A 27,868-nucleotide genomic window follows, 5' to 3' on the forward strand; every position below is an offset into this window, starting at 1 on the left:
TGCTGCTGACGAAGTGTTTATTGCTTGATGTGACCAATCTCGAAAAATTCTCACTTGAGGTATACACGTCATTTCAGCCTTAAGCGCCCCCTTGAATGCCTTCCAGCCGCCAGGTACGTAGCCCCATCCAGGCCGCAGTCCATAATTGCTTTTTCCCGCCAACCCGAGAGAGAGAGATCACGTTGCTGAGTGCCGCATGCTCGGCGTGCTCCGCGAAAGCCACCGACCCGCCGCCACCGCCACGGCTACACAGGCTCGATCGGGGCGACACGGAATTCCCGGTCCGCATGCCACACGCCTCCACCCCTCCGCTCCCCCCCTCCCTCTCCGCCGGCCCCCCCTCCGCAAAAAAAAAGGGCAAAACCCGGGATGGCAGACACACACCACGCCAGACGTGTTGCTCATCACGCGCATACATGGCACACGGCAGACACATACACGCACCCACACCTGCATACTGACCACAGTCCATCCACACCTACACATGCACACCCTGTCAGCCACACCCGGAAAGTCATCAGAAGTCTCACTCTCACACCTCTCCTCCCTTCCCCCTTCCACCACATCCCTGGCGCCGAGGGTCAAACACGCTTATCGATCTGTGCGACCTCATCGTGCAACATGCATATCCGGAAGCCAGGATGCGCCTAGGGTGGGCCGTCGAGCCGATGGGAGGAACGCCCAAGGATTGGTTTCAACGAAAAAGAAAAAAGCGTTCTGTGGGAGGGCGAGCAACACAGTGTGTGGTAGGTGGGAGAAATAAAAAGAAAATTAAGAAAAGATGCTGCTTGTCTCACTCACACACACACTCGCGCCCTCTCGCACACGCGCTCTCACACAGGCACACCGGTGCCACGAACACAGCGAAAGAAATCTTCGTGCGCCAGTTAATGTGCAAGACTTTTAGGGGAAAAGAGGAAAAAAAAGAATCGCCTCTGGTAGGTCACCACTTGAAGTTACCCCCTTTCCTTATTCCTCCGCATCCTCGATCACTCGAGTGGAGGCATCACTACTGCTGTGCGTCTCCGATCCAGCATGGATTCCGATCAATGTCTCCTAGGTTTCTTGCAGCCACATCAGACATCAACCACTCTCATTTCCAGCGCTCATCCCGGCCGCGAGTGGGCGGGAAAGCGGCAAAGGCGGCCTGAAAAGGGAAGGAATACGTGCCGCGTCCGCGAGTCCACCCTGCCTGGTGGCTGGTGATGCTGGAGAAACGTTGCACAGGTTGAGCCGCAAAGGACCGTGGCATGCAATCATTGGACGCCGGCGGGTGGTGGGCCCATTCCTCCTTCCTTTTCCATTTTCACTTGCCCCGAATCCCACGGCTTAAGAGCAGACAGGCTCGGGTAGCTGCTGCTGCGATTCAATACACATCGGAGAGGAACAGGGGGCGTCGGTAGCGGGCAGAAGTCACGCATGGACTGTACATACATGTTGTCTTGTCCTTTTTTCTTTTGATGTGAAGCAGTCTGTATGTTTTGCATGTGCGTATGCGCAGGCCATGCACACTCTCCGAAGCCCGCGATCCAGTCGGCGGCAGGCGAGCGTAGGTGCTAGGCGTCTGCAACCACGGAATCAATAGATTCTGCGTTTTGGCCGCGCAGGTCAGATCGATCGGACAGGCGCAGCAAAGGACGGTTCTGCACACTGCAAGATGAGTCGGTACGACGTGGCCGGCGGACAGCGGTTAAGCAAGGACGCGACCCGATTTGATTGAGTGAAAAGGCGGAACGGCGGTCTGGTGAACGAGGCGCTGTGAATGGTGGAGAAAGAGAGTTGGGTTGCTTTGGCTCGCTCGACACAGCATAATGGCGGCGAGAAGGATGCTACGGTTAAGTTCTGGCTCACTCACCGCTCGCTCGGCCCTCACCGCGACCTTGCAAGACAGACGCGGTCAGACGAAACCGCACGACGTTGAGAATGTGGTCCTCGCAGGACGAAAACGGTGTGGGATCAGATTAGTAGTCGGCTCTTGGCGGCGGCAGTCCCGCGGTTGGACCCTGAAACGAGAGTGCGTCATCGGTTGATCCCTCTTGACTCGCCCGCGGGGCACAACACCAATTCTCTCGATCCCTCACGCCTCAGCCTGCCGCAACCCTCCACCGTCCTGCCCAGAACCTTTCCTTCCTCAAACACCGTCGCACAATCGCCCAAAATGTCCGCCGCCGACGCCAAGGTGGTCAAGACCGAACCGCTGGTACGTCATCACCAAAAACACCAAGCAGCCAAACCACTTCCCTTGGGCGCCTATCTGACACGCGCGCTAACCACCGATTGCTCTCGTACACAGGACCCCAAGGATGCCCGCTGGGTGCGCCTGGTGAAGTACCGCTCCCCCCATCCCGCCCACTGCTCCCCCCCATCGCCCTCCGGCCCCACTAGCTCTTCCACCACCGATTGATCCCCACAAACTACAGCCCTTGCTTCCCTTTTCTTTTTCTCACATCCACCTAGAACAACCTACACCGACCCGCTCTCCACTACGCGCGATTGGGAGTCCGCTGAGCGGCAAACGCGCCCTGCCGGCTCGCTTATCGACGGCGTCGGCATCGTCGCCATCCTGCAGGCCCCCGACGCGCCGCCGTCGCTGCTGCTGCAGAAGCAGTTCCGCCCGCCCGTCAACGCCATCTGCATTGAGGTTCCCGCCGGCCTGATCGACGCTGGTGAGACGCCTGAGGTGTGTGCCGTGCGCGAGCTCAAGGAGGAGACGGGCTACGTGGGCGAGGTTATCAAGGAAGGCTTCGGCGTGAGTCCGGTAATGTGGAATGGTGAGTTTGATCGATTGGCCTTCTCTGCCCCCATCTGTCAGAGGCGGGTAAGAGAGGAAGAGAGGAGATTGCCAAGGGGGAGGGGGGAGTGGAGAACAGAAAGAAGAGCTCACTAACGACCACTTGTACCAACCAGACCCCGGTTTCTGCAACACAAACCTCAACATGGTCCACGTCACCGTCGACTTGACCAAGCCCGAGAACAAGAATCCCAAGCCTGAGCTTGAGGACAACGAGTTCATCGAGTGCTTCACCGTCCCGCTCGCCGATCTCTATGCCCAGTGCCGCGCTCTTGAACAGCAGGGCTACGCCATCGACGCCCGCGTCGGCACTCTCGCAGAGGGCATCGAGATCGCAAAGAGGTGGAAGCTGTAAAATGGTAAGACCTAAGTCGTCGAGAAAAAAAGAACAAAGAAACAAACAAAGCCAAAGACTGTCGTGATTAGACAGATACGGCCCTCGGGCAGCAGGCACGATGCTCAGGCGGGCAACATAATGCATGCATGGGACAAGACCTTGTGGTATTTTGAGATGACCTCTCTATATCTTTACATTTTTCTACTTTTATGCTGCGTGGCAGCGTGGCCCTGCTTGAGCGGGCATTTTGCTATCCTTAAACAAGAGGATACCCAAGACCAGTTTATGAGAAAGTACCTCGAGCCTCTAGACAAAATATATGTAGAGCCAAAAAACCTAGTCTCCACCAACGCCAACCATTTGAGCCAAATGATAGTTTTTGTTTTCGCAGTTCCAGTTTCTGTGATCTTTCCAACCCAAATACGAAACCTCATCCGAAGTTTACCATAACTTGCCCAAAAGCGATGATGGTCCTCAAAAATGAAACAAATCAGAACTCCTTGGCCTCGGCGGCGCCGTTGACCCCGTTTGCGAGGACTGCCTGCTCGCCCAAGATCTCCTCTGTGACCTCCTTGAGGCAGTCGGCACTGGCCGCGACGAAACCCAGGTACGGCCGGCTGGGTTCGAGCACCCTGCTGAGGTACTCGGGATGGTACTGGACGCCGACGAAGAAGCGGTGGTCCTTGAGCTCGATGATCTCCATGCGCTCGCCCTTCTCGTCCTTGCCGACGAAGTTGAGGCCGCCCTTCTCGAGGCGCTCGATGTATTCCGGGTTAACCTCGTAGCGGTGGCGGTGGCGCTCCATGATCTGCGGGGCCTCTCCGTAGAGAGCGCGCAGCCTGCTCCACTCGGAGCCGGGCTGGAAGATGGTCGGGCGCAGACCAAGCCTCATGGTGCCGCCCATCGTCTCCTTGTCGATTTCAGGCATGAAGATGATGACACGGTTGTCCGCTTTCGCGTCAAACTCCTCGGAGGTCGCGCCCGCAATTCCGCAAATCTCGCGCGCGTACTCAATCACGGCTATCTGCATGCCCAGGCAGACACCAAGGTAGGGGGTGTTGTGCTCGCGAGCCCACTTTGCAGCGGCCATCATGCCCTCAGTTCCGCGCTGCCCGAAGCCGCCGGGCACGAGGACTCCAGCTGCAGTGCACACCTCGTGCCAAGCCTTGTGGAACTTGGCCGGATCCTTCTCCCTCCAGGATTGCTCAAGGTGCTCTGCATCAACCCAAATCAGGTTGAGCTTCCGCCTGCAACGCATGGCAGAGTGCTCCAAGGACTTGATGACGGAGAGATACGAGTCGTGAAGCTCGATGTACTTTCCGACAAGGGCGATGTTAACAGTTTCGAAGTAGTGGTCCTGGGTAACGGTCAAGTCCTTCCAGGTGTTCCAAATCTTCCTGCCCTTCTTCACCATGGGCGCAGGGATGCTGAGAGCACCGAGGTCAAGAGCCTTGTGCAGAAGGTGGACCAGGCCTTGGTCTTCCAGAAGCACGGGTACCTGGTAGATTGTGGGCATGTCGCGAACCGCGACGACCTGCTCAATATCGACTTGGCAGTGGTGCGCGATCTTCTCAATCGTGGAACGCTCCAGCGGCCGTTCGCAGCGGCACGCAATCTAAATTGAAACGTCAATAAAACGGCGCCTACAGGTGGGCGGGTGACCGCGTACCAAATCAGGGATCAAACCAGCACTGCGCACGCTCTTCACGGCGTGCTGGGTGGGCTTGGTCTTCTGCTCGCCATTGATCGTCGGAACGTACGAGACATGGATGTTGAGGAAGTTGTTCTTGCCAGCGCGATGCCGCAGCTGGGTCAGGGCCTCGACGAAGGGCATGCTTTCAATGTCACCGACGGTGCCACCCAGCTCCACAATGCAGACATCCGGCTCCTCGTTTGTGTCATCGACGGGGATCCTGGAGACGCGCTCGATCCACGCCTGGATGGCGTCGGTGATGTGCGGCACCACCTGCACCGTCTTGCCCAGGTAGTCGCCACGACGCTCCTTCTCGATGACATGCTGGTAGATCTTGCCGGTGGTGATGTTGTTCTCGCGTGTCAGGGTGATGTTCAGGTAACGCTCGTAGTTGCCCAGGTCGAGGTCGACCTCGCCGCCGTCGGAGAGCACAAACACCTCGCCATGCCTAGGACTGGGTTACTGGACAGCCGCATGTCGGGGATGCAAGATGCGACATACTCCTTTGGGTTCATAGTCCCGGCGTCGACATTGAGGTACGGGTCGATCTTGATCGACGAGACGTGCACAGCCCGTCAGCATTTCCACAAGACCAAGCAAGCGCGTGCAAACGACGCGTTATGGCAGGCAACGTATCTTCAATCCAATCGTCTTCAGCAGCAGGCCGGTCGACGAGGCTGCAGACGCGTCAGTCGGGCGCGAAACGGTTCCATGAGAGCTGTCATACCGATGATGCCCTTGCCGACGCCGCTAATCACACCTGCGCGCAGCTGTCAGCGCGCGCGCCCGAAAAAAACGGCAGGGTACAGGTCGCATACCTCCAGACACCAGAACGTACTTCATTGTGAGTTGCTGTGAAACCAAGTGGTGCCTTTCCTGGCTGTTGCCAGGGGGAAAGAAAGAAAGGTCGAGGTGACGGCAACCGTCGCGAAAAAATATTGGTGGGGCCTGCCGCGCCGGTGGAGCTTGGACCTACGCCACCAGTCAGAAAAACCTTAAGGCACCAACCGGACCTTTCGCCGCGCTGCTTTTTCGTTCGCCCGCTCCGTCCAGCCTGCAGGCATGCGAGCTATTTCTCGCAGCGGCACGAGAGCCCAACCTGCGGTGATGACGCGCCTGCCTGCCCGGCTCCCATCAGTCTGGTCGGCTAGGACGGTGACAGCTCCCGATGCAGGCGATCCTCGATGTGATAGCTGCACAGCAGCATATGCGCGTCCAGCTCACACCTCGCTCTCCTCTTCCGCTCTTTCGCACTTCAAATGCGACAAGTAGATTGGCGATTATATAGCAGCAGCCACTATAAGCCGTCGGATGCGATGCGCTGCAAAGCCGTCAGGTGCGGTTCCGCTGTAATAAACGACGCGAAGGAACGGTAGGATTATACATGCACGCGCGGTCGTTGAGTCTAATTTGTCTGCACGGTCCCCAACGCAGCTTTGGCGTCCTTCACGTCCACGTTGAAGAACCGGTGTGCTTCATCTCTGTACGATGCGTCTGCACTGCTTGCCGAGCTCTTCGGAGAGCTCCCACCTTGCGCCAGAGAAGGAGCGGCGGGGACTCTCGGGAGCATCCAAGCGTATTTACGTTGCCCAAGCTTGATTGCAATGTGCTTCACATGGCTGACCACGGTCCGGATAGTCAGTCCGAGCAAACTGGAAAGGCGATAGTGAAAACAATTAAGAGCGCAACCCTCCATGTAGTAAACACCCGCACGCAAACCGCCCCATTTGCTATATCGTCATATACAAGCTCTGGCCGCCTGCGACAGTCTTCATGATTCATGCCATTCATGTCCGTCATCCAATCGTCTCTTCGTCTCCGCCAGTGGCATATCGTCACAATACCTGAACAGGATGCGGAAAAAACAAAAGTAGGTGCCGCATATGTAGCTGCCAGAATGCTACGTACCGATGCCTTTGCCGAAAGACGCGCACTCGTCAGGAAAACAGCTGGAAATCTTCGAACCCGCGCTGCACGCCAAATGGGAGATAATAGAAGGGTATTCCATGCCAGCTTTAATATGACCCACAGTATGCCCGTTTATCACCAAGTATTCCCCTGTAACAGTACTCCCGATTTTAGATACCAAGAACGACCCGATTTACTCCCTGCGCCGTTTGCGCCCCGAATGCGAATCGTTGTCCCCATGGTCATCCTCGTCGCTGATGTGGCTGGCTCGCCGCCGGGCCAAAGCCTTCTCATTCCCCTTCTTGACCTGGATGTTGCATCCTTGTAACTTTAGCGCTCGCGTCAGGGCACTGCTGGGCCGCATTCCCGGGAAGTCCTTGGCAGTGTAGACTGTGAAGACATCGCTCAAGACTTCTGTTAGGATCGGCATCAGCCCGCCGACGTGCAGATTCATCGGGTCGATCCGCATCAGGACGAACCGAAGCCGGTATCTGCCGTGCGTGCGGCACGACAGGTCGGGGAAGCAAAAGAAACAGCCTTCGACATCGTGCTCGTCCTTGGCAACCGAGGGGGACGCAACCAGTTGGCCCATGAGACGCCGGGTCGTTCTTCGGTCAGGCTGGATCAGTGCGGTTTCCTCGTTGGTCCCGTCGGCATTCCATAGTGTGCAGTGCACAACGTTCAACGAATATCGCAGCTCGTCCGGGTCCGACTGCCCAGTCTTGGGGTCCGTCACCAGGAGCTGAATGATGGGTGGAGGGTCGATCACCCTCCGGTCACGCTCTCCAAATCCGCACGCACGAGCAGCAACCGGTTGCTGCCGCACCACGAGCTTATACTCATATTGCCTTTAGAGCGATTAGCAGTTGTGCAGTACTGGGCTGGATGGCGGGGCGTACGTCTTGTCCGGCTGTGGCCCGCGGTAGGGTGCATTCGGGACGATGCTGGGCCCAGCGCTGGCGGCGGTTACTTGGGGCGGAGGCGGAGGCGGAGGTCTTTGTGCCGCGGGCGGAGGAGCTACGGGTTCAGCGTAGGCCGATCCATAGGTCGAGGCGGATCCTCGGTGCGAGTCAATTGAGCCGCGGTACGAGGCGTTGCTGGGCGGGTAGCTGGAGGTGTAGCTGGGGGACGGTAGCGGCTGGTACGAGGGCTGTCTCTGCGGAGGGGGCGGTGGGGGATTTGCTTGAGGCGGGTACACGGGCTCCGGGTGGTGGATGGGACGCGGTTCCTCGGGATAGCGCGCCACGGGGCGTGGAGGAGGGGGCCTGGCATCTACCTGTGACCTCGGAGAAACTGTGCGACCATACTGCAGGGGAGGAGAGTAGGGAGGATCCGAGCGAGGCGGCGTGTAGGGATTCGAGGAGAGGAGCTTGTCGACGGGAGCAGCGCGGACGTGGGGCCGGTGGTGCTCAGGCCGGGACTGGGCGGGAGCAGAGGCGGTGGAGAGAGAGGAGATGGAAGGCAGTGAGCGCTGAGAGGGCGAGAAGAAGGGCGGGAAGTCAGGTCGCACGGGATCCCGAGGCACGGAGAGGGGAGGAAGCTGGACGGGCTGGGGCAGGCGGCGGTAGGGGTCAAGGAGGTAGGGCGGCGGAGGAAAGTGCGGGAGGTTCTGCGTCTCGGTCATGGCCATTTGGGTGGTGGTCTGGGAGAGGTTTGGAGGATGTATCGGCGACGGCGCTGGAGGTCGGGACATGCGTGTTATTAGTTGTCCGCAGCAGGACTGGATGCACGAAGCCGCATTGGGAGCTCCGCTCGTCGTTGGCCGTGACCCGCAGACCAGAGTCGGTGAGCAGCGAGACAGTCGAAACAGCAGGCGACCCAAACGGTCCAATGTGGCGGATACGGAGGTTAAAAGGCACGAGCGGGCCGCGGTGTCAAGGTTGTATCTGGATCGACATGGGCAGGCAGGAAGCTTCGGCTATGCTGGAGTCGAGGGCTGCTGGGATTTGTTCCAGGGATGCCAAAGCCTCACGCCAGACATTTGCGACAACCTGGGATGGCAGCGTGGGCTTGACTCAGGATTGGCGGGGGCGCGGCGCGGCCAATGGGCCCTTCCTGCAGGCCGTGGGGAAAGGCTTGGGATGGGACGGTGGGCGGCAGGCGGGCGTTCCGGCGGCAGGTCAGGATATGCCGGGTTTTATCTGCGCGGCACACGGGCTAGCCTGATGCGCAAGGAGAGGTGCAGCTGATGGTGGTGATGCAGGCGCAGATGCGCATTTTCGTCGCGCATCGTCAAATAAGGCCCTTTCCCGGGTCAAACACAAACAGGCGGCCCCAGGTTTTGCGGCGCGACTGTTTCGCATCGGTGGGCGCTGCAGGTGTCACGCCCCAGCAATTTGTGAGCGCGCAGTTACATGCCAGCCGGCCTGCGAGGGCCCCCAGCCCGCAAGGAGGCATGGCGGGCGGCCAGAAACTGGAATGCGGAATGGTCAACACGGTGCCGCCGTGCGCCCTCGTGCGACGCCGCTTGCCGGGCGCTGCAGGCCGGGGGTCTGGCAACCAGGAATCGATCTGTCAACGGCGGCGCTCCTAGTTAGCTGCCGTTGACTGACGGGCAGATCTGCCCCACGCCGTAGCTGCTTTCGCCGCCGCTTGCAGCCCCAATGCCGGCCGCCTCCCATTCGGACAGCGCTGCGTCGCGCCGTGCGACGCCTCGGCCTGCGCGTATATAACACGCCGCCCGGCCGGCAGAATGCTTAATCGCGGCCGCTGCAACTGGAGCCGCGGCCCCCGTCCGTTCTGGGCGACGGCCTGCTGCTTTCGCGTGGCCCGCCCTGCCGCTTTGGGGCGCGTCGCTGATTGAAAAGGGATGGCCGGCGCAGGGCTGGTCACCTCGCTTCCAGCGCTCCACCGCGCCAGCGAGCGCTTTTCGATAGCGCTGTGCGACGGGTCGCCTGTGGCGGTGATGTAGTCTCATCCGCCAGGGCCACCGGCTTGGCGCTGAGACGTGCTCAAGACACACCCGCTCCGCCCGCCGCACCCACCCGCGGCGTCGTCGTGATGCCGCCGCTGGGCCCGTGCAGGGATACCGCGGCCGCGCGACGCTTTAGCCCGGCGGCGATCAACGCCTCTGCCGCGAGACGAGATGGCCGCCAGCAGCAGTCGCATTTCGGTGCGCTTGCTCGCTACCGCCCGTCGCCGCTAAGGCCCGCGGCGCGCCATCTCGCCAACCTCACCCCTCCACACCACGCTCGCTCCGCCGCGGTCGCATGAGCCCGTGAACGGCGGCCGCTCCCTGCGCTTGCTCCCTGATCGGCGCCCTGGCCCCGCCGCCTGCAAGGCGACGCACATCTCGCCAGCCTGGATCCGTGGCCCGCGCGCGCCAGGCTCCCATGTCTTGCCCTCTGGCTGCGCTGCCGCTCTGGGCCTAGGCCGTGCAGCTGTTGCCGGCGACCAGGACGCGACCCGGGAATGAGTCGAATTCTCTCCGCTTGCGTAGCTCCTCGTAACCGGCCGCTGACCATGTTTATATCAGACAGGTCCGTTCATAGCTGTACCGGGTCGCTGGTTCCATTTCTTTTGCTCTGGCGTTTTGGCCTCCCCTTTTCTCTCGCCTGCCCGCTGCTGCTACCCGCCCGTCGCCGGCTAAATGCTGCCCTGACGCCCGCCCATTGGCGTGCTCGCCGCCAGGAGAAGGCGCGTAACCGTAGCATCAGCTCATTTGCAGCCTGAATCTGCTTGGTGGATCAGCAGGCCCGCTCCCCACGTTCTAGAGCCCATCCTCCCGCCGAACAGCCGCCGAGGCAGCGACGAAGCTTGTATGACGCTGATTAGATGGGCCGAGCGAATCACAACCGCCATGCGATCGACGGCCAGGCACAAGCCACAGCAGCGTGACGATGCGGGGACGCTCGCGCGGGACGTGGCGAGGCGTTCGGGCCATTTCAGCACTGGCGCGAGCTTATTGCCATGAGTCGCTCATCAGGCAGCACGAGGACCAGGAACCAGGCTTCATCGACACCCGATGCCTCCAGGGCTCCGATCAGATAAGGGCAACGATCACTCGTGCACCAATCTGGTCGTGCAGCTGTCTCGGCACCTCGGCCGCCCATCGGATGGCGAAAACCGCCTCCTGTCCCCGTGCCCCTGGCTGCTGGTTGACGGCTGCTGACTGACCGCCGATGACTGCTGGCTGCTTGCAGCAAGCGAGCCGTCGACTGCCATCGCCGAGTCCCTGCAGCGCTCGAGAAGGTTGCTACAGATGGCTGCAGCCAATGCAACCATCAGGCCACTGCTTCGAGCACGGGTTGACCTGGTTTTCGAGCCACACCATCGCAATCTCGCACGCCTGGTCCTGGCCGGCTAGTCAGCAGTTGGCAGCTTCGTCGCTCCCCCCCAGCCAATCACCACCTATGCCGCATCCCAGGAATATCACCCTGCCTTCTCGGGCAACACGGCGCCCACGCTGCGCACTCACACCAACGCGGGCCGACTTCCTGAACGCGCGCAGATCTCCAGCATCGAACGGGTCCATGTGAAGCCGGCGCTGCTCGCCGTTGACCCGATCGCCCGACTGAGAAGGCGTCTGTACCCTTCGTCCGCCCGCGAAAATGGCGATCGTGGACGTAATAATGAGGCCGAACATGCTTTAGACTTCTGCTAATGCACGCAAGCTGACATCAAAGCACTGGAGACGACTTGGCACGCACTACCCGCCCTCAGCGCGCCCTCGTTGCCGCTTCAGGATCTGCGGCCACATCTCCATGCTTGGCTTTTCTTAACTCAGCGTGTCGGAGAATGGCAGTCTTTGTGGCGCTGTGTCAAAACGCACGTCAGCCGCTCTGCCGTTGTACTCACGCACCCACTGCGGCAATTGTGCCGGTACTAACCATGCCCCCGTGAGGATATTCCCAGTTTCCCACGTTCTTGAATGCACTCTGCCATGGACCCACGGCACTATTGGCAACACCCCCCGTTCAACGGCCTCCACTTCGGCGCCGGTTCAAGGCGCCCCGCGCGATACCCACCCGAGCCTGATTGAACATTGTCTCGGAGTGCTTACCGCAAAGGGAAATGTTCAAATACTACCAACGGAGATCGTCCGCACAACGTGAAGACCTAACCGACGAGTTAAACCGTCTGCTCGCTTCAGACGACCAGATGGTTGTGACTTGTGGGCCGGCTTGTGCCGGTACCGATACTACTTTTACAGTGAGAACCTAACGGCGAAATCCTGAGCGCCGCCACCTCGCCAAGCAGATCAGGGTTCGCATGTCCGCATGGACTCGGGCCGGACATTCTGAGACTGAGGCTACCATAGTAGAAAAGTAATCAGGCCCCCAACATGAACTGATGTGGTCAGCGAAGGATGAGTTGATTGTACAGGCTAAGCCCATATTGTAGTCGTTCTCTTGCCGCGGCTCTCAGTGTGGGCGTCTTTTTCTTTTTTCGCCTCCCGCTTTACGCGAGCAGTCATTTTCGGCTACCAACCACCACGCGTGCAAGTTTCCGGGGAGATGCCTCACCATTGTCCCATGTGGCAACGGATGGTCGAAAAAAGGTTCTGGTCGGAACTGGCGATCCTTTCAAGATTATTCGATCTCCACAACCTGGTTCCTCGTTAGCACCTTCCGGCCGATCACGTCCATGGAGACCGGACGCATTTCTGACCTGATCGCTACTGTCGTGTAGCATGTATAATCCTCATACGCAACTTGTCCCCTATTATCCCCGGTATTAACACGAACTCCGAGTGCGACAATGGATCGGTGCAATGAGATCATATGCGCCTACAACGCAACCTTTCCCGCGGGCCTTCTGCGGCTCCGACAGCTACTTTACGAGACGATCGATGGATGAGCAAGCGAATGGAACCCAAGAAACGCCCTTTTTTCTTTTTTTATCAAAACCCCATGTTCCAGGCTACTTGGATGGGGCGGATGCAAATCTGCACAGGTGGTTTCGAAGACGACCGGTCTTTCCAAACACACCCTGACGCTTCGCCAGCGGATCATCCGTGGGGCGTGGTCGCCCCGGCTCTTCTAGACGGACATGCAAGCGAATATTTCCGCGGCTTAACTAACGCTATTTGACGAACTGCACGCTCGTCTAGCATTCGGATCAATGCCGCCTGTCCGCAAACTCCCGTCCAAGAGAGCCTTTTCCAATCGAACCTATGCATCACAGAATCGACAGACCGTAAGTAGTCAAAGTGCAGGATGATTTCCAATCTCTTCTCTACCGCTGGAGGGCCAAACGCTGAGTTGTCGGAGGCTACTCCGCTCGAATTTTCAAGCCAACTGCCTCGTCAATTATCTCATCTACCACAAACCAGTTCAACCATGCACATTCACGACATGCCTCCTCTGTAGCCCGCTTCGCCTTGCTCGCCGTGCGCTATTTACTCAACTCTCCAGAAGCTTAATCTTTCCTCTTACGGTTGATCCTGCTACGTCCCGTTCACGAAAAGCGCTAGAGGCTGCATGTAAATTAGTCGCTCGTCACCGTCAAGGCCTCGAGCACTGTTGCACTGCGTCTGTGCGAAAAACTTTCGGCAGTACCCAGTACCAACCTCACGTCAGACATGGCATGGAAACTTTGCACCGTCGCGCCCATTTGTGACCGCTTTTTCCCGGCATTGCAGAAGTGCCATCGCTAGCGTTTTACCTATGACCCGGTACTCCTCATCCACGCTGTCCTTGTCCCTGACGCAAAGTTGTCGCAGTCGCTCTGGCCACGTCTCGACTCAAGCCTCCTTTACCGGACGAACCAAGTGGAGACGTTAATTGGGCCAGAACATTTGGGAGAGGCATGGAGACCAATAGCATCATCCACGCCATCCTTGTCAGTGATGGTTCGGCACAGAGGGGATTAAGCCACTTGCGGAGCGGCAGCGCTGCGCAGACGGAGGATCAGCCTACCCGCCAGAGCGGGTCTCGTTACCCGAGCACTTCTCATTTGACGGATCAACAAGCATGGTGGAGACCCGAGCACACCAGTAGCACTCCACACGGACATGCGCACGCCTCGCACACCCGAATACCCGGCGACAGGGCTCAAAGGAGAACAGGGGACGTGGGCGTTAGCGTCCAGAATGAATCGTCAGCGAACCGAGAAGCAGCACCATTCTTGGATCATTCGCTCTCGTAGCCGTAAAGCTTGCCTGACTTGGACCACGGCTGTGGCGGGCCACGTCCTGATGTGGAAGGTAACTTACATGTTTTTCCCACGGGAATGGATGGCCAAGCGGGTCGCTGTAACTCTTGCTGCGAACAATTCAGGCTATAGCAAGCTCAAGTGTTCATGCGCTTGACGATCGGTGCCAAGCGATCATATGCACAGAATATTGGGCTCCTTGCGGCGACATTCATGCTTGCCCTGCACCTTCACGTCAGTCGGCAGCCACATCTCTTTCCAGTACCCGTGGGCCACATTGATGGTCGTTTGTGGGTTTCGCTATATCCTGCCTCTTCGAATTCAAGCCAACGACTTGCCACAGCCTGCAGCGGATATTGCCGCCAGCTTTTCGACTCATGACATTGGGTACGGCAACAGAATCCTGCAGCTCATTCGCTCAGTGACAGGACCTTTAGCTCTGGTTCTGTAACGCTGGCATGATAACCGCAACGACTTCCGTCATACACGTAGGCCACCTAGCTTATTGTGAGCAGTCCCATGCATGACTTAGCTCAAATGCGTGGTTATGCAGGCCGTACGGAATACGGCGGTGATTGTACAGCTTCATCCGCTTACAGCAGGCTTAACATTAAGCAAGGAAGGCCCAGGAATGGGGACGGGCCAAACAAAAATTTGGACCCGTCTGTGTTCGAATATTTGCTGGATTTCCACTACGACGCTCGCTCCTCTCGAATAATGCTGACGCAACAGCTTTATGATCCCACGGTAGTCGGAGCCAAATCAGATACCCGAGTAAACTCGCATATTTATCTCGTTCGGATCGATTCTCCCGCTGCACCATGCCTGCTCCGTATCCCACTACGGGTACACCCTGCATGTTGAGCACCTTTTCCGGAAACTTCTTCCCGCACTTGGTCAGTGATCGTGGCGAGATCCCACCCAGAATGAGAAAAAGATGGCCTCTATAGTTGCTTGGCTGGGACAGACGCGCCATGCTGTGGGCCCACATGAAAGGCTCGGCGGCTGCTGCAGCACCATATCACTCACATTGTCGAAGGGATATATCCGATTGATCGATTGGCCGACGGGCTTCTCCAGACGAACGGTGGGTCACGGCGAGCGCCTGCATAGCTCCCCCTCCTCACCTTGCTTACCAAGACCGCCTCCGAACCAACCAGCTCGCACCCGCTCATCACTGGCTCAGAGCTCGAGTCTTATTTTGGCCATCACTTCTGCAAAAGGTCATCAAAGTCTCCCCATTCGTGACTCCTCTGCAGTCAGTTCTGCCACCCGTTTCAGAAACGGTACGCACCGGACCAGCATTTGCCGAGTTCGTCCCTCTGGCCAGATTCTTGCACGGTCCGCTTCCCCTCCCAAATTGTATGCTTCATTCCGTGCTTCGGTCGTCGACTGCATGTCTCATCTACTACCTCACCCCTACCCTCAGCCTCGGTTTCCCCGTCGGCGGCGAAATCGGCCTCCATCACGACCACCCACCACTTTACCGCCAGCCACAAATAACACCGCGGAGTATTCCCCCTGTTACCGTCTGTGTACACTAAACCGTAAAATTATTCCCATCAGAAACCGTGCCCAGCGACCCTTCAATTTTGCCCGCCATCCCTCCCTCTCCCCTTCTCCGCGTATGTACATACCCCGGCGCCCAGTGACGCCAGGGTATGCTACCCCCTGCTCGCTCATTTCCTCCCAGCCATCCACACGCCTGCCGAAAAAGCATGCATGGCTGCTACCACTTCTCCCCGATCACCGGTTACCTGTACCCTTGTCCCCGTATCCACACCCATGTAGAAAATTTCATGCCGAGGGGGCACACGGGACACACCCACCTTGAGGCAAAAGCCCTCACCCCTCTCCTCCCGAGCCCCCCCTCCTCGCTCGCTTCAAACGTCGGGTCACGGCACGTCACGCTTGAGAGAGAGAGAAGAGGGTGGCAAGTCCGGTGATGAATGTCACCAGCCCCCTTGGCAGCTTTTGCAGAGAGTGTACAGGGGGAGAGGGTCAGACGGTCTGGTTTGCATGATGGGGGCGAAAAAAGGACAGCTGCAAATGGAAATTTGAGGACTGAAGTGAGGGGCACGCGTGGATCGTGCCGCCCCTCTGGTTGCCATGTGAAAGTCCGACGAGAGAAGGAAGAGAAAAAAAAATAAAGAAGCCGCAAATGAGAGGCGTCGGTGGCTACACGCATAAACGTTCACATAAGGATGCTACTCCATTGACAAATGTAACCGTACGATTGGGGCCGAACGCCCACGAGAATAATCCAGTCGCGTATGTCCGCTCTGCTGGGCTTTCGACCGTGCGGGAGCGGGCAGTCATAATATAGCTATACAATGCGATAGGTGACAGAAAAGGGGGCGAGTTGTGGGTTCTGGAACCCGAGCGGGAGGGAAAGCCAGACCTGGGAAACAGGTGGGGCGCGTTTAGGCCAGGCGGGTGCGGGAAGCTTATCGATCCTTCTACCGTTGGCCGGGCACGCGCCGCCCGGCCGTTGGTGGTGCGGTTCGCGGTGCAGTGCGTGTGTGGGGGGCGGGGATAAGAGTCAGTCGGGCAGGTGACGCGTGGGCGGGCAAAGGCGGCGGACAGGGCGGCTTTTTTTTTCTTGCGTGGACTTGTGGAGCTGATGATGTAATTGTATGCACATTGTTGGTGTTTTGTCATTTGGAATTGCAGCAAACGCGGCTGGAAGGGGATGTCGGTTCACTTCCCTGCCATCTGTTTGAGACAGAAAGGAGCACCGGACGTGGGATCGGGTGGGGATGGTGGAGATGGTTGTTGCGTGCGCCGAGGCAGGGGGGTCTGATTCAAGACGGAGAGCGCAAGGATACAGAGGCAACCTGTTGGTCGGAAACTTCGGGAGGATGCTCCGTCAGGATCGTTCTCGGTACAAGACCCTCTGTTTTTCTTTTTTCTCTTTTTTTTTCCTCTCGGGTGAGGGGCTGACGCGGCTGAATTAAGCGGAACGGTTTCCTCCCTGCTCCTCACTTTTTGCTTTTTGCTTAAACCTTTTCGGAAGCTTATTCCTATCTCTGGAACGGCTTGTGCCTTTGTCCATTATCTAGCCCAAATATTACCCATAGGACTCCTCTCATCTTACGCAACTGTGCACGTATCTCGTGCACAAAGGAGATACCTCAATCCTCATTGACATCAAGTTTCACGTAAGAGTATCTCCAGCATTTGTGAATGGCTGTGCACTAATCACTTGGCTCTAAGCTTTGCTCTCTCACGTCCATCAACTGCTTGTGTAGATAACGAATGACAGCACCAAGGTCCAAGGACAGAAATGGAGAAAAACAAAAAGAGAGTACGAGACGACGGGGATTCAGAAAGGCTCAGGCATTACCCGTTAACAAGCATTTAACCCGTGCCAGCGATTATCCATTACAAGCGCACATTTCCCAATCATTCAAAGGCCGTCTCCGTTGCGACATGTGTCAAAAGAGATCCCGCAGGGTAGAACCTAGAAGTTGACCCAACACACGTACCAGCAAACCCAGATGGTACCTAGCGTACGGAGAGCGCATTGTGCGTTCAAGAAGCTTATCCACGAGCGTGCATGGAGCCGGCGCAAAGCAAAAGTCACCGCCGTCAGCGTCCCATTACCTAATGCGCGAATGAAACCCACCGGGGTCGGAGTTGCCGCCGGTAGCTTCTGTCAGCCATCTCAGATGAGGCCTACCCGACATACGGGGTACTGCAGGATTTTGTCTCATCACCGCTTTGCTGTCACTTCCGACAGACCGGTAAAGTTGTCCCAGCAGATGCTCCATGGTATCGGGTGTACGTGCCGGTCCTCCCTTTTCCCTAGTCACTGAATACTGACTCGTACTTCGTACGTACAGCGCACGTTCTTTACTTACCGTTGCATCGGGTACGGATGGCATGACAACGGAAATATGTGCTCGTCGGCAACAGTTATCGGAACAAGGACTATCGGATAGGTGACGTGTAGTGGTCACCACTGTGATCGGAAGACGATGGTGCAGGTGATCCGGCCGCAATTCCTTGGCTTTATTGTATGGCTGGCCTCCGCTGCTGTCTTGCACATCTTCGCGTTCGCAATCGGCTGATCAATAATGGCTGGAGGTAATTCCACAAAAGTCGCGAGATTCTGTCCTGGAGTCTAGTATGTAGGTACGGTCACACTTCTACCACGATGCGTTGTATGCAGCGGTCTACACTTGAGATTGAGTTGCACTCCCGAAGCCTGACTGGAATCGAGAAAACAGGTATGCACAGATCGCATTTACTGGAGTTGCTCACGCCTCGATATGCCCTTAATGCAAACAGCGAGAGCTTCGCGAAACTTTTTCACTCGGCACGAGCCGGTTGACCGAAAAGCCTATACCATTGAAAATAAATATAGCCCGGATACGAACCGCGGCTTAATGCAGGTGTCACAGCTGGGATCGAGACTAAAGCTTACTATGAGACCCATCCCGTTCAACCATCACCAGCTTCGGCATCGCTCTCGGAGTCGCCATTGAACTCCTTGGGTTTAGTGGTCCTGCTCTTGTCCTTTGCCTTTTCAGCTTCCGGCCCTGTGGACGCCTTGATGCCCTTGGAGCTGAGGTAAAGGAAGAACGGTTCTTTGTAACCGTCAATGTGCGCGAAAAATTGGTTGAACTGATTGCTCTCCTCTTCCTCGCGGAAGATCCTTTCGTAAATCTCCCTCTGTTTGAACTCCTCCATAACCTTCTCGTATTTGGTGAATTCAACCTTTTCGCGGTTGAACTTATCGGCAGCCTTTGCGTTATACGAGTCGAAAACCGGCCGCTCAAGCAGCAGGCCAAGGCCAGGCACCTTCGGGATCGCGACATCCACGTCGCCAAACGTCTCGGCAATACGATCCACAGGACAGCCGCAGCGGACAACCAGCGCTGCCATACCAACCATTTTCCGGATCTGATGCATCATGAAACTTTGCCCATGGACCTTGAGACTGATCCACTCGGTGCCGTTGATAATGATGGGCTCTTCGGCAGCCTTGAAGCTCTTGATCAGACGCTTGGCCGAAGGGTCCTTGAACTTCTTGTTCACCGTGTAGTTGTGGTAGTTCTTCGTACCAACGTAGGCATTGAGAGCGTCACGGAGGCGATCGATGCGCTTCGCGGGCACACGGTAAGCCTTCTTGGCGTCCATGTAGATGGCCTTGATTTTCTTAATCGCAGATTCTATCGCGCGCTTCTGGCCCAAAGTAAGCTTTTCAGGATCGGTGGGGGGCATGTCGTCTTCGGCAGATGCGTTCGGGTCGTCGTCGGTGGTCTGAACTGAGTCGTCCGCGGCTGGTGCCGACTCAGGCTTTGTCGTATCAGTATCCATCGGCTCCGATGCCTTGGTAATCCCTGGCTCGTTTATGATGATGGCAGCTTCCTCGGTCTTCTCGCTAACATCAACATTCATGGGGTCGGAAGCATTTTCACCACCAACACGAACTGGCTGGGCCATGTCAGCAGCTTCCTCGGCAGCAGCCTCATTGGTCTTTTCGTTAGGAGCTTCAGGGTCGGTCTCCGATTCCCAGAGGGCCTTCTCGACAAGCTCTCTAACCCATGGCTTCAACTGTTCCAAAGCAGGTTTGATATGCTTCTCATCCACGTCCCTCCAGAAATCGGCAACTTCCTCTTGCCTTGACTCGTACCCCTCGCGATCACCCGCCTCATCCGCCAGCTCGACGAGCTTCTTTCCGAGATAGCTGTTGGGGTGGGGTGGGAGGAAGGAGTAGGTCGGAATCAAGTACTCGTACCAACGCGAGTCGACAGCCTGGTAGGCGCTGAAACTACCGGTAGTCCGTTCAATTCCCCACACTCTGATCTGAGGGGAGAGGTGGCTGTTGATTTTCTCGACAATGTCCGGGTCTTCAATGATGAGCTTGAGTGAGATGACGTTTCCAGCAGCATGCACGCCCTTGTCGGTCCTTGCGCAGCGGACGAGGGCAGATTTCTTGGGGTCGTCGGCGTTGGCCTTCGAGATGGCACCAGCCTTGACGAATGCAGTGAAAAGATCACCCTCGATGGTCCGGTGGTTCGGCATACTGTTGCAGTCTTAGAATGTGCACTTTCTGAGCACAGCACGCGTACTCACATCTGCATGCCCTTGTAGCCACTGCCCGAGTATCCGATCATGACGACGACCTTGCGTTTAGGACGACGCTCCTCTGCTTCAACCTCTTCCTTGGAGAAGGCCTTGGGGAGGACAGACTCGATGCCCTCGGCTTCTAGGCGGCGGCGCTTGGCCTTTTCGTCCTCATTGCGGGCGCGCTTGTCTGGTTGATGGCGGCTTTGAATTAATTAGCTGCGCCGTAGAGCGATGGGAAGCAGGACCATACATATACTCTCCTCTGCCAATATCCTTTCTCTTACCGCGCGAACCATGCTGGATATTGCCGCCCTGCTGCCATTTACGCTTGTTGCCGCGGACGCCTTTGTCGCGCCATTGCTTCTTGTCTCCATTGCCCGACGGAGCATCGGTGGTCTCGCTGTCGGTGGGTTTGGGGTCCATTGCGGACTCGGAGGACTGAGCCTCAGGCTTTGCGGATTCCGGATCCATGTTGAGGGCCGGTGGAGCATGAGGCGGGGTGTTGACATAAAAAGTGAAGGGTCGCAGCGGGCAAACAACGCCGGCCGTGAATTTCGCGCAGATCGCGCGCCGGCAAAACCACGGCGCGGCCGGGCAAGCTATTGCCAGCTTCCATGCTGCCTATTGTCTGCGCCGCTCACTCACTTGCACAATAGCAACCCCTTCTGCTCTTCTGCCTACCGCCTGCGTCGCGCATCTCCTCCGCCCGATGCTCACTCCCTCAACGTCGCGCTGAACCAGTGGCCATGGAGATCGCCAAAGTCCTCGTCCGCACTGTCACCCGCGTCTTCTACGACACCGAGCAGATCATCGTCATCGATGCTCTTGTCAACCATGGCGCGTACGTGCCTCGCCCTCCCTTGCCTGCCATGTCGCGGTCCCGCTGACAAGCGCGCAGCATCTCCGCCGCCGACCTGTCGCTCGTCATGGACGAGGGCAAGAACCACAAGAAGGTCCAGAAGTACTGCGCCAAGTTGAGGGAGGGCGGCCTTGTCTCAGTGTACGTCTTTGCGCTTTGTTACCCATTGCGCCTCGGCCTCGGGCTTATAACACACTAGTTACGTTCGCTCCGAGACGCGCGAAGGCGCCCAGAAGCCGACGAACAAGGAATATTACTACATTGACTACCGTCGCGCTGTCGACTGCACCAAATACCGCATTCATATGCTAGATGAGAAGATCAAGGCCATCTCGAAGCCTACTCAGGAGAAGAAGGACTACCTCTGCCCGCGGTGCAACTCACAATGGACCACAATGGAGGCCCTGGACCATGTCGACATGCGCCGCGGTGGCTTCCTGTGCAAGCGCTGCGACGCCCCCCTGAAGTCGCGCAACACCGCTGAGGACGCTGAGCCAGAGGCCGACGATACGCCCGCAAAGTTCAACAAGCAATTCAAGCCTCTGCTGGACATCCTGCAGCAGATCGATTCGACTACTGTACCTGCCGTCACCGGCGAGGAAGCCGTCGCCAACGCGAAGCCCGTGCCACGCGATGAACACATCAACCCGGCGCAGAAGACCGAGGTAGTAGTCGACGAGAAGCTCCGTCCAACCGCTGTTAAGGGCCTCACAACTGGACCGGAGAAGGTTGAAATCACCATTTCTACCGAGGAGGAGAACACGGCGGCAGAGCAGGCAAGGGTCGCGGCTCACAAGGCCAAGATTGCGGCATCGAATGAGCTGCCCGTGTGGGCCACGCACTCGACTGTTGGTAGCGAGGCAGCCGGGCCTAAAGCGAATGGAGATGCTGGGGCCTCGATAGATTTGGGCAATGGGCTTGAGACGGCGGAGGAGAAGAAGACCAACACAGCAGAGCTTGATGCCTACTTTGCTGCACTAAGGGAGGAACAGGAGAGGAAGGCGAAGGAGGAGGAGGAAGATGACGAAGATGACGAGGACGACGATGAGTTTGAGGACGTCATGGGTACACCTGCGGCCACTACTGCCGGTGATAGTGCTCCGGAGGCGAAGAGGGTGAAGCTGGACGACTCAGCAGCTCCTACGCCTCCCATATCGTCTGTCCCCGCGGCGTCGTCTGCTCAGCCATCCGGGGGTGAGGAGTCGGATGCAGACGAGTTTGAAGACGCTCTTTGATTGATTTTATTCATAGAAGTGGAGTTATGAGGCTTGCGTAGGCTAAGACGGGAATCACAGCATTTGCAGGCGTTGGACGAATTTGGATTTACGGTGCACTGATTTGCATCCAGAAAATGGGGACTTTAGCTGGAGCGTCTCTTGCCCTCAGATTTGAACTGAATTGGTGCCACAATGCCATAGAAGAATTCAAAGTAATTGTACCAGTGACGTCTGCTCCATGAAATTTAGCGAAGCTTCCCTCGCCCCCCACACAGCCAAGTGGACCCCACCACCGCCCAAGTCGCCGGTGATCTCCCGACCATCGACAGCTGCTGCATCACCAACTTCAACGCCGCACATGGCCGACCGCTGAACCTCGTTCAACCCTTCGCTCTCCCCAACCCCGACAATGGCCGCCAGCACCGGCAACTCGCTTGCCGCGCTGCTATCCCAGACGCACCTCGACGACCACGACGAAATCCTCAAAGCAGCGAATGCCCAGCTCGCCAAGTCAAAAAGCGACCTCGACGCGCAGCACGTCCGCACCGTTGCCCTAGTCAAGCTCGACCGCTTCGACGATGCGCTGCGCCAGATCGAACAGGGCGGCGATGCGCTGAAGAAGCGGGTGCCATTGGAACATGCCTACGCGTTGTACAAGACGGGCAAGCTCGCCGAGGCCGAGAAGGTCGCCGCCGATGCCGTGGCCAGCAGCAATGACGGACGCGGCGCCCGGCATGTCCTCGCGCAGGCGACGTACCGCGGTGAGAACTTCGTGCGCGCCGCCGACGTGTACAAGGAGCTGGCGGCGCGGCCGCAGGACGGCGAGGGCTTCGAGCACTACAACGACCTGCGCATCAACAGCCTGGCCGTCGACGCGCAGTTGCAATGGCAGTCAGGCCATGGCCAGCAGCTGGCGGAGAAGTGGAGCAGAGGCAAAGTCAACCGGGAAGACCTGGAGGCGTTCGAGACGGCGTACAATGCGGCGTGCAGCAGCATCGCGTGCGGCGAGTTCGGGCAGGCCGACGTGCTGCTGAAGCGCGCAAAGGCCCTGTGTCTGGCGTCCGAGGACCTGTCCGAGGAGGACAAGAAGGCCGAGATCATGCCCATCATCATCCAACAGATCTACGTACTACACAAGCTGCGCAAGTTTGACGAGGCGGCCAAGCTTGGAGAAGAGGTCTCATTACAAGAGTATGGTCAGTGAAGACTGGTGCAGGACTGTTTCGGCTGATTGATTTAAAGTATTCCAGACCTCTCGACGAGACACATCGCCCGAATCAACGGTATGGCCAACGTCACCGAGGACCCTAATCCTTACCTGAGCTGGCGCAACATGCAGCAGTCGGCGAAGCTTCCGGTCAACGACAAGCCGTTCTCTTTCCAGTCCAACATTCTGGACCACAACTGCCATGTTATGGGCCTTTCATCCAACAAGCACAGGGGAGTTGCCAGCACTACTCTGAACAAGATCTCTGCCGACCCGGTCGCCTCAACCTCTCCGCTTATCACCAACCTCTCGGTCGTGAACGCTGCAGCACACGCAAAGGGTGCACGTGGTAAAGCCGGTATCAAGGAGCTTCTCCCGCTCATCAACAAGCGCCCTTACGATGTCGGCCTCGCTCTCACTATCGTACAAATCTACGTCAACGAGGGTAACTACGGCGCAGCCACGCCCCTTCTCGAAAACTTCCTGGTCCGGCTCGAGAACAGCGGCAACCCGGATGTTCTGCCCACCCGCTTCGCCCCGGGCATCGTCGGCACCCTGGTGGCCCTCTACGCGCACGCCGGTCGCCGCGGCTCTGTCCGCAACGAACTGACCAAGGCTGCGAACTACTGGATGGACAACAGCGCCACCAAACCGCCTCCCGCCTCGCTCCTCCGCGCCGCAGGAGCTTCCCTACTTGAGTCCTCCAGGCCGGCCGACCTCGAGCAGGCTGGCAAAATCTTCTCCGCACTCCTCGCGGCCGACCAATCCGACCGCGGCGCCGCCGCAGGCCTGGTCGCCTCGTACGCGTCAACGCACCCGGAGAAGATTGAGGCCGCGCAGCTTGAAGCCCTGACGCCCGTAGCCCGCCTCGTCGCCGACGTCGACATCGACGCGCTTGAGAGCGCTGGCGTGGCCACCACCGCCCCGTCACAGCAGCCGCAGACCAGCGCAAAGAGGGCTGCGCCGAAGGACAAGAAGCCTGAGGACGAGCGCAAGAGCAAGAAGATCCGGAAGAGCAGGCTGCCTAAGGACTTTGATCCCAACAAGAAGGTCGATGCTGAGAGATGGTTTCCCATGCGTGACCGCAGCTACTACAAGCCCAAGGGCCGCAAGGGCAAGTTGCGGCAGGCGGGCTTGACACAGGGTGGCATTGTGGACGAGAAGCAGCAGCAGGGCGGTAACAGTGGCGCCCAGCAGACTGGTGGAGGAGGTGGCGGTGGCGGTGCTAATAAGAAAAAGAAGAAGGGCAAGAGGTGAAAGTGTTCAAGTGTTCAGAGGGGGGTTGGATGGTAGGATGTTTACCTAGCAATGAGTGATGGAGAAATGATATTCCGAAAGCGAATTGGGAGACGACATTGGTGATGATGATGCAAGAATTCTATGGAAGTGGTCCGGAGATGATGATCACATGAAAACATGCTTTCGATATAGAAAGAAAATAAGACCCTATTTCAGCAACTCCGTTGAATGTTCTCACGCTTTTCACCTAGGTACTATGAGCTCTATATTTACTTTGCAAACTTTACCTCGACTAAGGCATAGAGAATTAAGAGTGAAGAACAAGTAAAGCAAGAAGAGAACATGAGAGGAGTAGACAAGTTAACTCACCATTCAACAGGAATAATGTATATTATGGCGAGGCCAAAAAAAGGCCGCTACAAATTTGACTCCCCGTTAAAAACCCACTTATCTATCTTGCCACCACTATAAAATCACTACTACTACCGAAATTACTAACCAACAACGTATTTACCGCCACCATCACTACCAACGTATTCATCACCACTACTATTACTACCTACGCCATTACCACCAACGCTACTACTACCCGCGTCATTACTTCCTACGCCATTACTGCTTGCGTAACAACTACCCGCGATAAGCGTAGTTACTACTGGTGGCGTAAGTGAGCGTAAGCACACTCATAGCAGCGCGAAAATGCTGTTTATAGGTAACATTACGAGTGGAGGAGTCAAAATCTAGATTTAGGGGAGTCAAATTTGTGGGCGCCAAAAAAAAGACAGCAAAAACATAAAACCACAGACGCAAAAGCAGTCCCAATGCCTAAGAAATACAAGCATCTACAACACACAAATAACAAGTAGTGAGTCAGCAGTCATCAGACTGCAATAAACACACAACCGAAAAAAAAAAAAAAAACAGGAACACCCCACCAACTCATCGCCGGCCAAATCCCTCCCCCAAGCCCCATCCTCCACTCCACAGGGGGCCGACGCCAGAGCCAAAACCAGACGGGCGTGGCGGCAACAGCGGGCCCGCATCAATCCCCCCGGTATCAGATACCACTCGGCCTTCCTTGAGCGCCTCTCCGGGCAAATGGGCTGAGAGTTATCTGCTTCGCCGAGATGACCTTGCTCCGCATCCAGGAACCAATTCTCCACGTCATCCTTTTCTTTCGTTCCCCTGCGTGAGAAGTTCCACCGTCTTACACCATAGATTTTACGCCTTGGTGGAAACATGGGGCGTGATCGCACGCTCAAGATGTCTTTTCCTTTTGACGCATCTTGGAGTTACTCCAGACACAACACAGCCTCACGAAATTTGCGAGGCGACGGAGGCTGCGGGGTTTGGCGTAGGCGGTGGTGGAACAATGTTCTTCTTTGACCGCAGAGCCAAGGGTATCAGCAGAAGCTGATGCGGAAGTGGGTGGCGGGTTTGAGTCGACGTCTGAGAGCTTTTCATTTGAAGCGGTCCAGATTAAACTGTTCCAGCTTGAGGCGATCGAGCTTGAGTCGCTCTCGCCGGCTGCTGAAGTGCATCCGAAGCATTCGAAGCATTCCATATCGAAGACCATCGTGATGGGTTGCTGTGTTGAGGAAAGTCGTGGGTGTACTTGTGAGAAGTTCGAGATCAAGGTTGGCGTCTAGCTGAGAGGAACTGGGCAAGGTCGATGTTATATGAAAAGCGGCAGTTGCAGTTCTGACCAGGTGAGGCAGTCGGTACCTCCCATCAGGCAAACCTACATCACACGGCCAATCACTTTCCAAGGCCAACCATGCAAGACTGGATACATGGCTCTAACCTATCCATGAAACCGAAGACACACAGTTCTATGGCTACGTCTCAGCTGCGACTGGTTCTGGTGCCTCTATTGCCGAGATAGGCTATTCCACATTTTCCCAGGACATTTTTGTTCAAACAAAGCGCCAACAATAGAAACCATCCAACCGTGAATGAACTATGAATGGCTGCAATCACAATTATGCCTCTTACATACGCAGCCTCTGGTTCAGCCAATGCGGTCAAATGTGGGCACTTGATCAAATCGAAGCCACAGACTACAGGGAATGCGCCAAAACTGGTAACCACGGTACTGGGCACTTGATCAACCACAATTCTCTGCACAGAAAAAGCTGCGTGCAGATCTACCGCTTAAAAAAAAATTGTGCAGCAACAGCTTTGGAATTGCTTTAACATCGACGACATTCAATAAAACAGGCAAAAAATCAGCAAAAGAAAAAAGAATTTCCCTATTACACGGCTTGATTTAACTAGCCAACACAACTTCGACATTGTCAACATGGTCATTACTACTACAACCGCCGCTTTGAAGCGCTCAAAGACCACATTAGTAAGCCGGGAGCAACGCATCCGATATCCTCCCTTGGCCTCCCTGGCGGTAAGCCTCAAAGAATTCCTGCAGAACACTAGGACAGCTACGGCGAAGAATATTCAGCGGCGTGATGAGAGGGAAATGGATGAACCTCATGGCGGGGTCACATGCGGCCTATTCTGTACACCCGCAAAGCTCCCCTTTATTGAAGAATTTGCAAGAGTACGTTTGGTCTCGGATTGAGTGAAAATTAGTGGCGGTATTTTGATCGGCAAACTTGATATTAATGGAAAAACTTCTTGAAAACCTGCGTGTGTTTTCTAAAACCTTTGCTGTTTACTGATATGTGATCCTGTTTTCTTCACTCTATTTTTTCTTCAGGTGAAGCCTTCATTTTCAAACACAGTTTTAGAAAGAAGACACGGTAGCAGGATTAAATGTGCTTCTTAATGAACACGGCCAATCTATCGTACTCTATAGAGGAGAGATGCATAAACATTTCTTGCCGAGTACTAAGAAAGGTGGAGAGATAGCGCACTTTGATAGTAGGAGCAAATGAATACTCTAAGTAAAGATATAATATGGTTAAAATTTTACTGCGTAGATGAAATGAGAAGAACAACAGTCCTTCTATCTTAAAAGTGTCTGTTTTTCATCATCCGTGTTCCATACAATAAGCCCTATCTAGTAATTATCCCAAGCATAAAGCGCAGCTGTGAGGATCCAACACCTATACTGATGCTCGGACTTGCCTTCACGGCCTATTATCAAGGCCCCTCTTCCTCTCCAGCACCGCTGTGAACTGTCTTGGGCTCATTGAAAAGGCCAGAGCAGCCAGTGATGGGTCAGTGATGGGTAAGAGGTGTCAGAGGTATCTCGGTCCGAAGTACGAAGCCAGCACCGGACCCACAACGCAGGCAAAGTTTGCTCCTGCTCCCCCCTCCACGTAAGACGTAAGTTAAACTGTAGATACATAGTACACAGCAGCAAAACGGTTTTCCATCAGCAAGTTGATCCGATCAGGGTCAACAGGCGGGGTCTGTGGTTTAGTGGTATAATACTCCCTTAGCATTACGTAATCTGGGAGTGGTCCCGGGTTCGATTCCCGG

General features: G+C 56.5%; 6 protein-coding genes across 6 annotated transcripts; 3 read left to right on the forward strand and 3 right to left on the reverse strand.

The window, feature by feature from the left end:
* Positions 1–2,158: 2,158 nt before the first annotated feature.
* Positions 2,159–3,146, forward strand: LTHEOB_5774 (Adp-ribose pyrophosphatase; the record flags this gene model as incomplete). The annotated part of the gene is made up of 4 exons (XM_035514956.1): positions 2,159–2,200; positions 2,294–2,328; positions 2,458–2,771; positions 2,908–3,146. The coding sequence occupies 4 exons, from the start codon at positions 2,159–2,161 to the stop codon at positions 3,144–3,146; spliced, it is 630 nt and encodes a 209-aa protein (XP_035373466.1).
* A 472-nt stretch (positions 3,147–3,618) lies between these two features.
* LTHEOB_5775 (CTP synthase) lies at positions 3,619–5,336 on the reverse strand (the record flags this gene model as incomplete). The annotated part of the gene is made up of 3 exons (XM_035514957.1): positions 3,619–4,743; positions 4,798–5,269; positions 5,323–5,336. The coding sequence occupies 3 exons, from the start codon at positions 5,334–5,336 to the stop codon at positions 3,619–3,621; spliced, it is 1,611 nt and encodes a 536-aa protein (XP_035373467.1).
* Positions 5,337–6,922: 1,586 nt separating this feature from the next.
* On the reverse strand, positions 6,923–8,359 carry LTHEOB_5776 (Sexual development regulator VELC; the record flags this gene model as incomplete). Its single annotated transcript, XM_035514958.1, has 2 exons — positions 6,923–7,577; positions 7,629–8,359. 2 exons carry the CDS (start codon positions 8,357–8,359, stop codon positions 6,923–6,925), a joined length of 1,386 nt encoding a protein of 461 aa, XP_035373468.1.
* A 9,911-nt stretch (positions 8,360–18,270) lies between these two features.
* LTHEOB_5777 (tRNA pseudouridine synthase) lies at positions 18,271–20,373 on the reverse strand (the record flags this gene model as incomplete). The annotated part of the gene is made up of 3 exons (XM_035514959.1): positions 18,271–19,858; positions 19,909–20,089; positions 20,187–20,373. The coding sequence occupies 3 exons, from the start codon at positions 20,371–20,373 to the stop codon at positions 18,271–18,273; spliced, it is 1,956 nt and encodes a 651-aa protein (XP_035373469.1).
* A 275-nt stretch (positions 20,374–20,648) lies between these two features.
* LTHEOB_5778 (Tfiie alpha subunit) lies at positions 20,649–21,996 on the forward strand (the record flags this gene model as incomplete). The annotated part of the gene is made up of 3 exons (XM_035514960.1): positions 20,649–20,743; positions 20,801–20,902; positions 20,961–21,996. 3 exons carry the CDS (start codon positions 20,649–20,651, stop codon positions 21,994–21,996), a joined length of 1,233 nt encoding a protein of 410 aa, XP_035373470.1.
* A 391-nt stretch (positions 21,997–22,387) lies between these two features.
* LTHEOB_5779 (Signal recognition particle) lies at positions 22,388–24,442 on the forward strand (the record flags this gene model as incomplete). Its single annotated transcript, XM_035514961.1, has 2 exons — positions 22,388–23,174; positions 23,229–24,442. 2 exons carry the CDS (start codon positions 22,388–22,390, stop codon positions 24,440–24,442), a joined length of 2,001 nt encoding a protein of 666 aa, XP_035373471.1.
* Positions 24,443–27,868: the final 3,426 nt, after the last annotated feature.

Source organism: Lasiodiplodia theobromae, assembly GCF_012971845.1.
Source record: "Lasiodiplodia theobromae strain AM2As chromosome Unknown scaffold_16, whole genome shotgun sequence".
In the NCBI taxonomy this organism is placed as follows: Eukaryota; Fungi; Ascomycota; class Dothideomycetes; order Botryosphaeriales; family Botryosphaeriaceae; genus Lasiodiplodia; species Lasiodiplodia theobromae.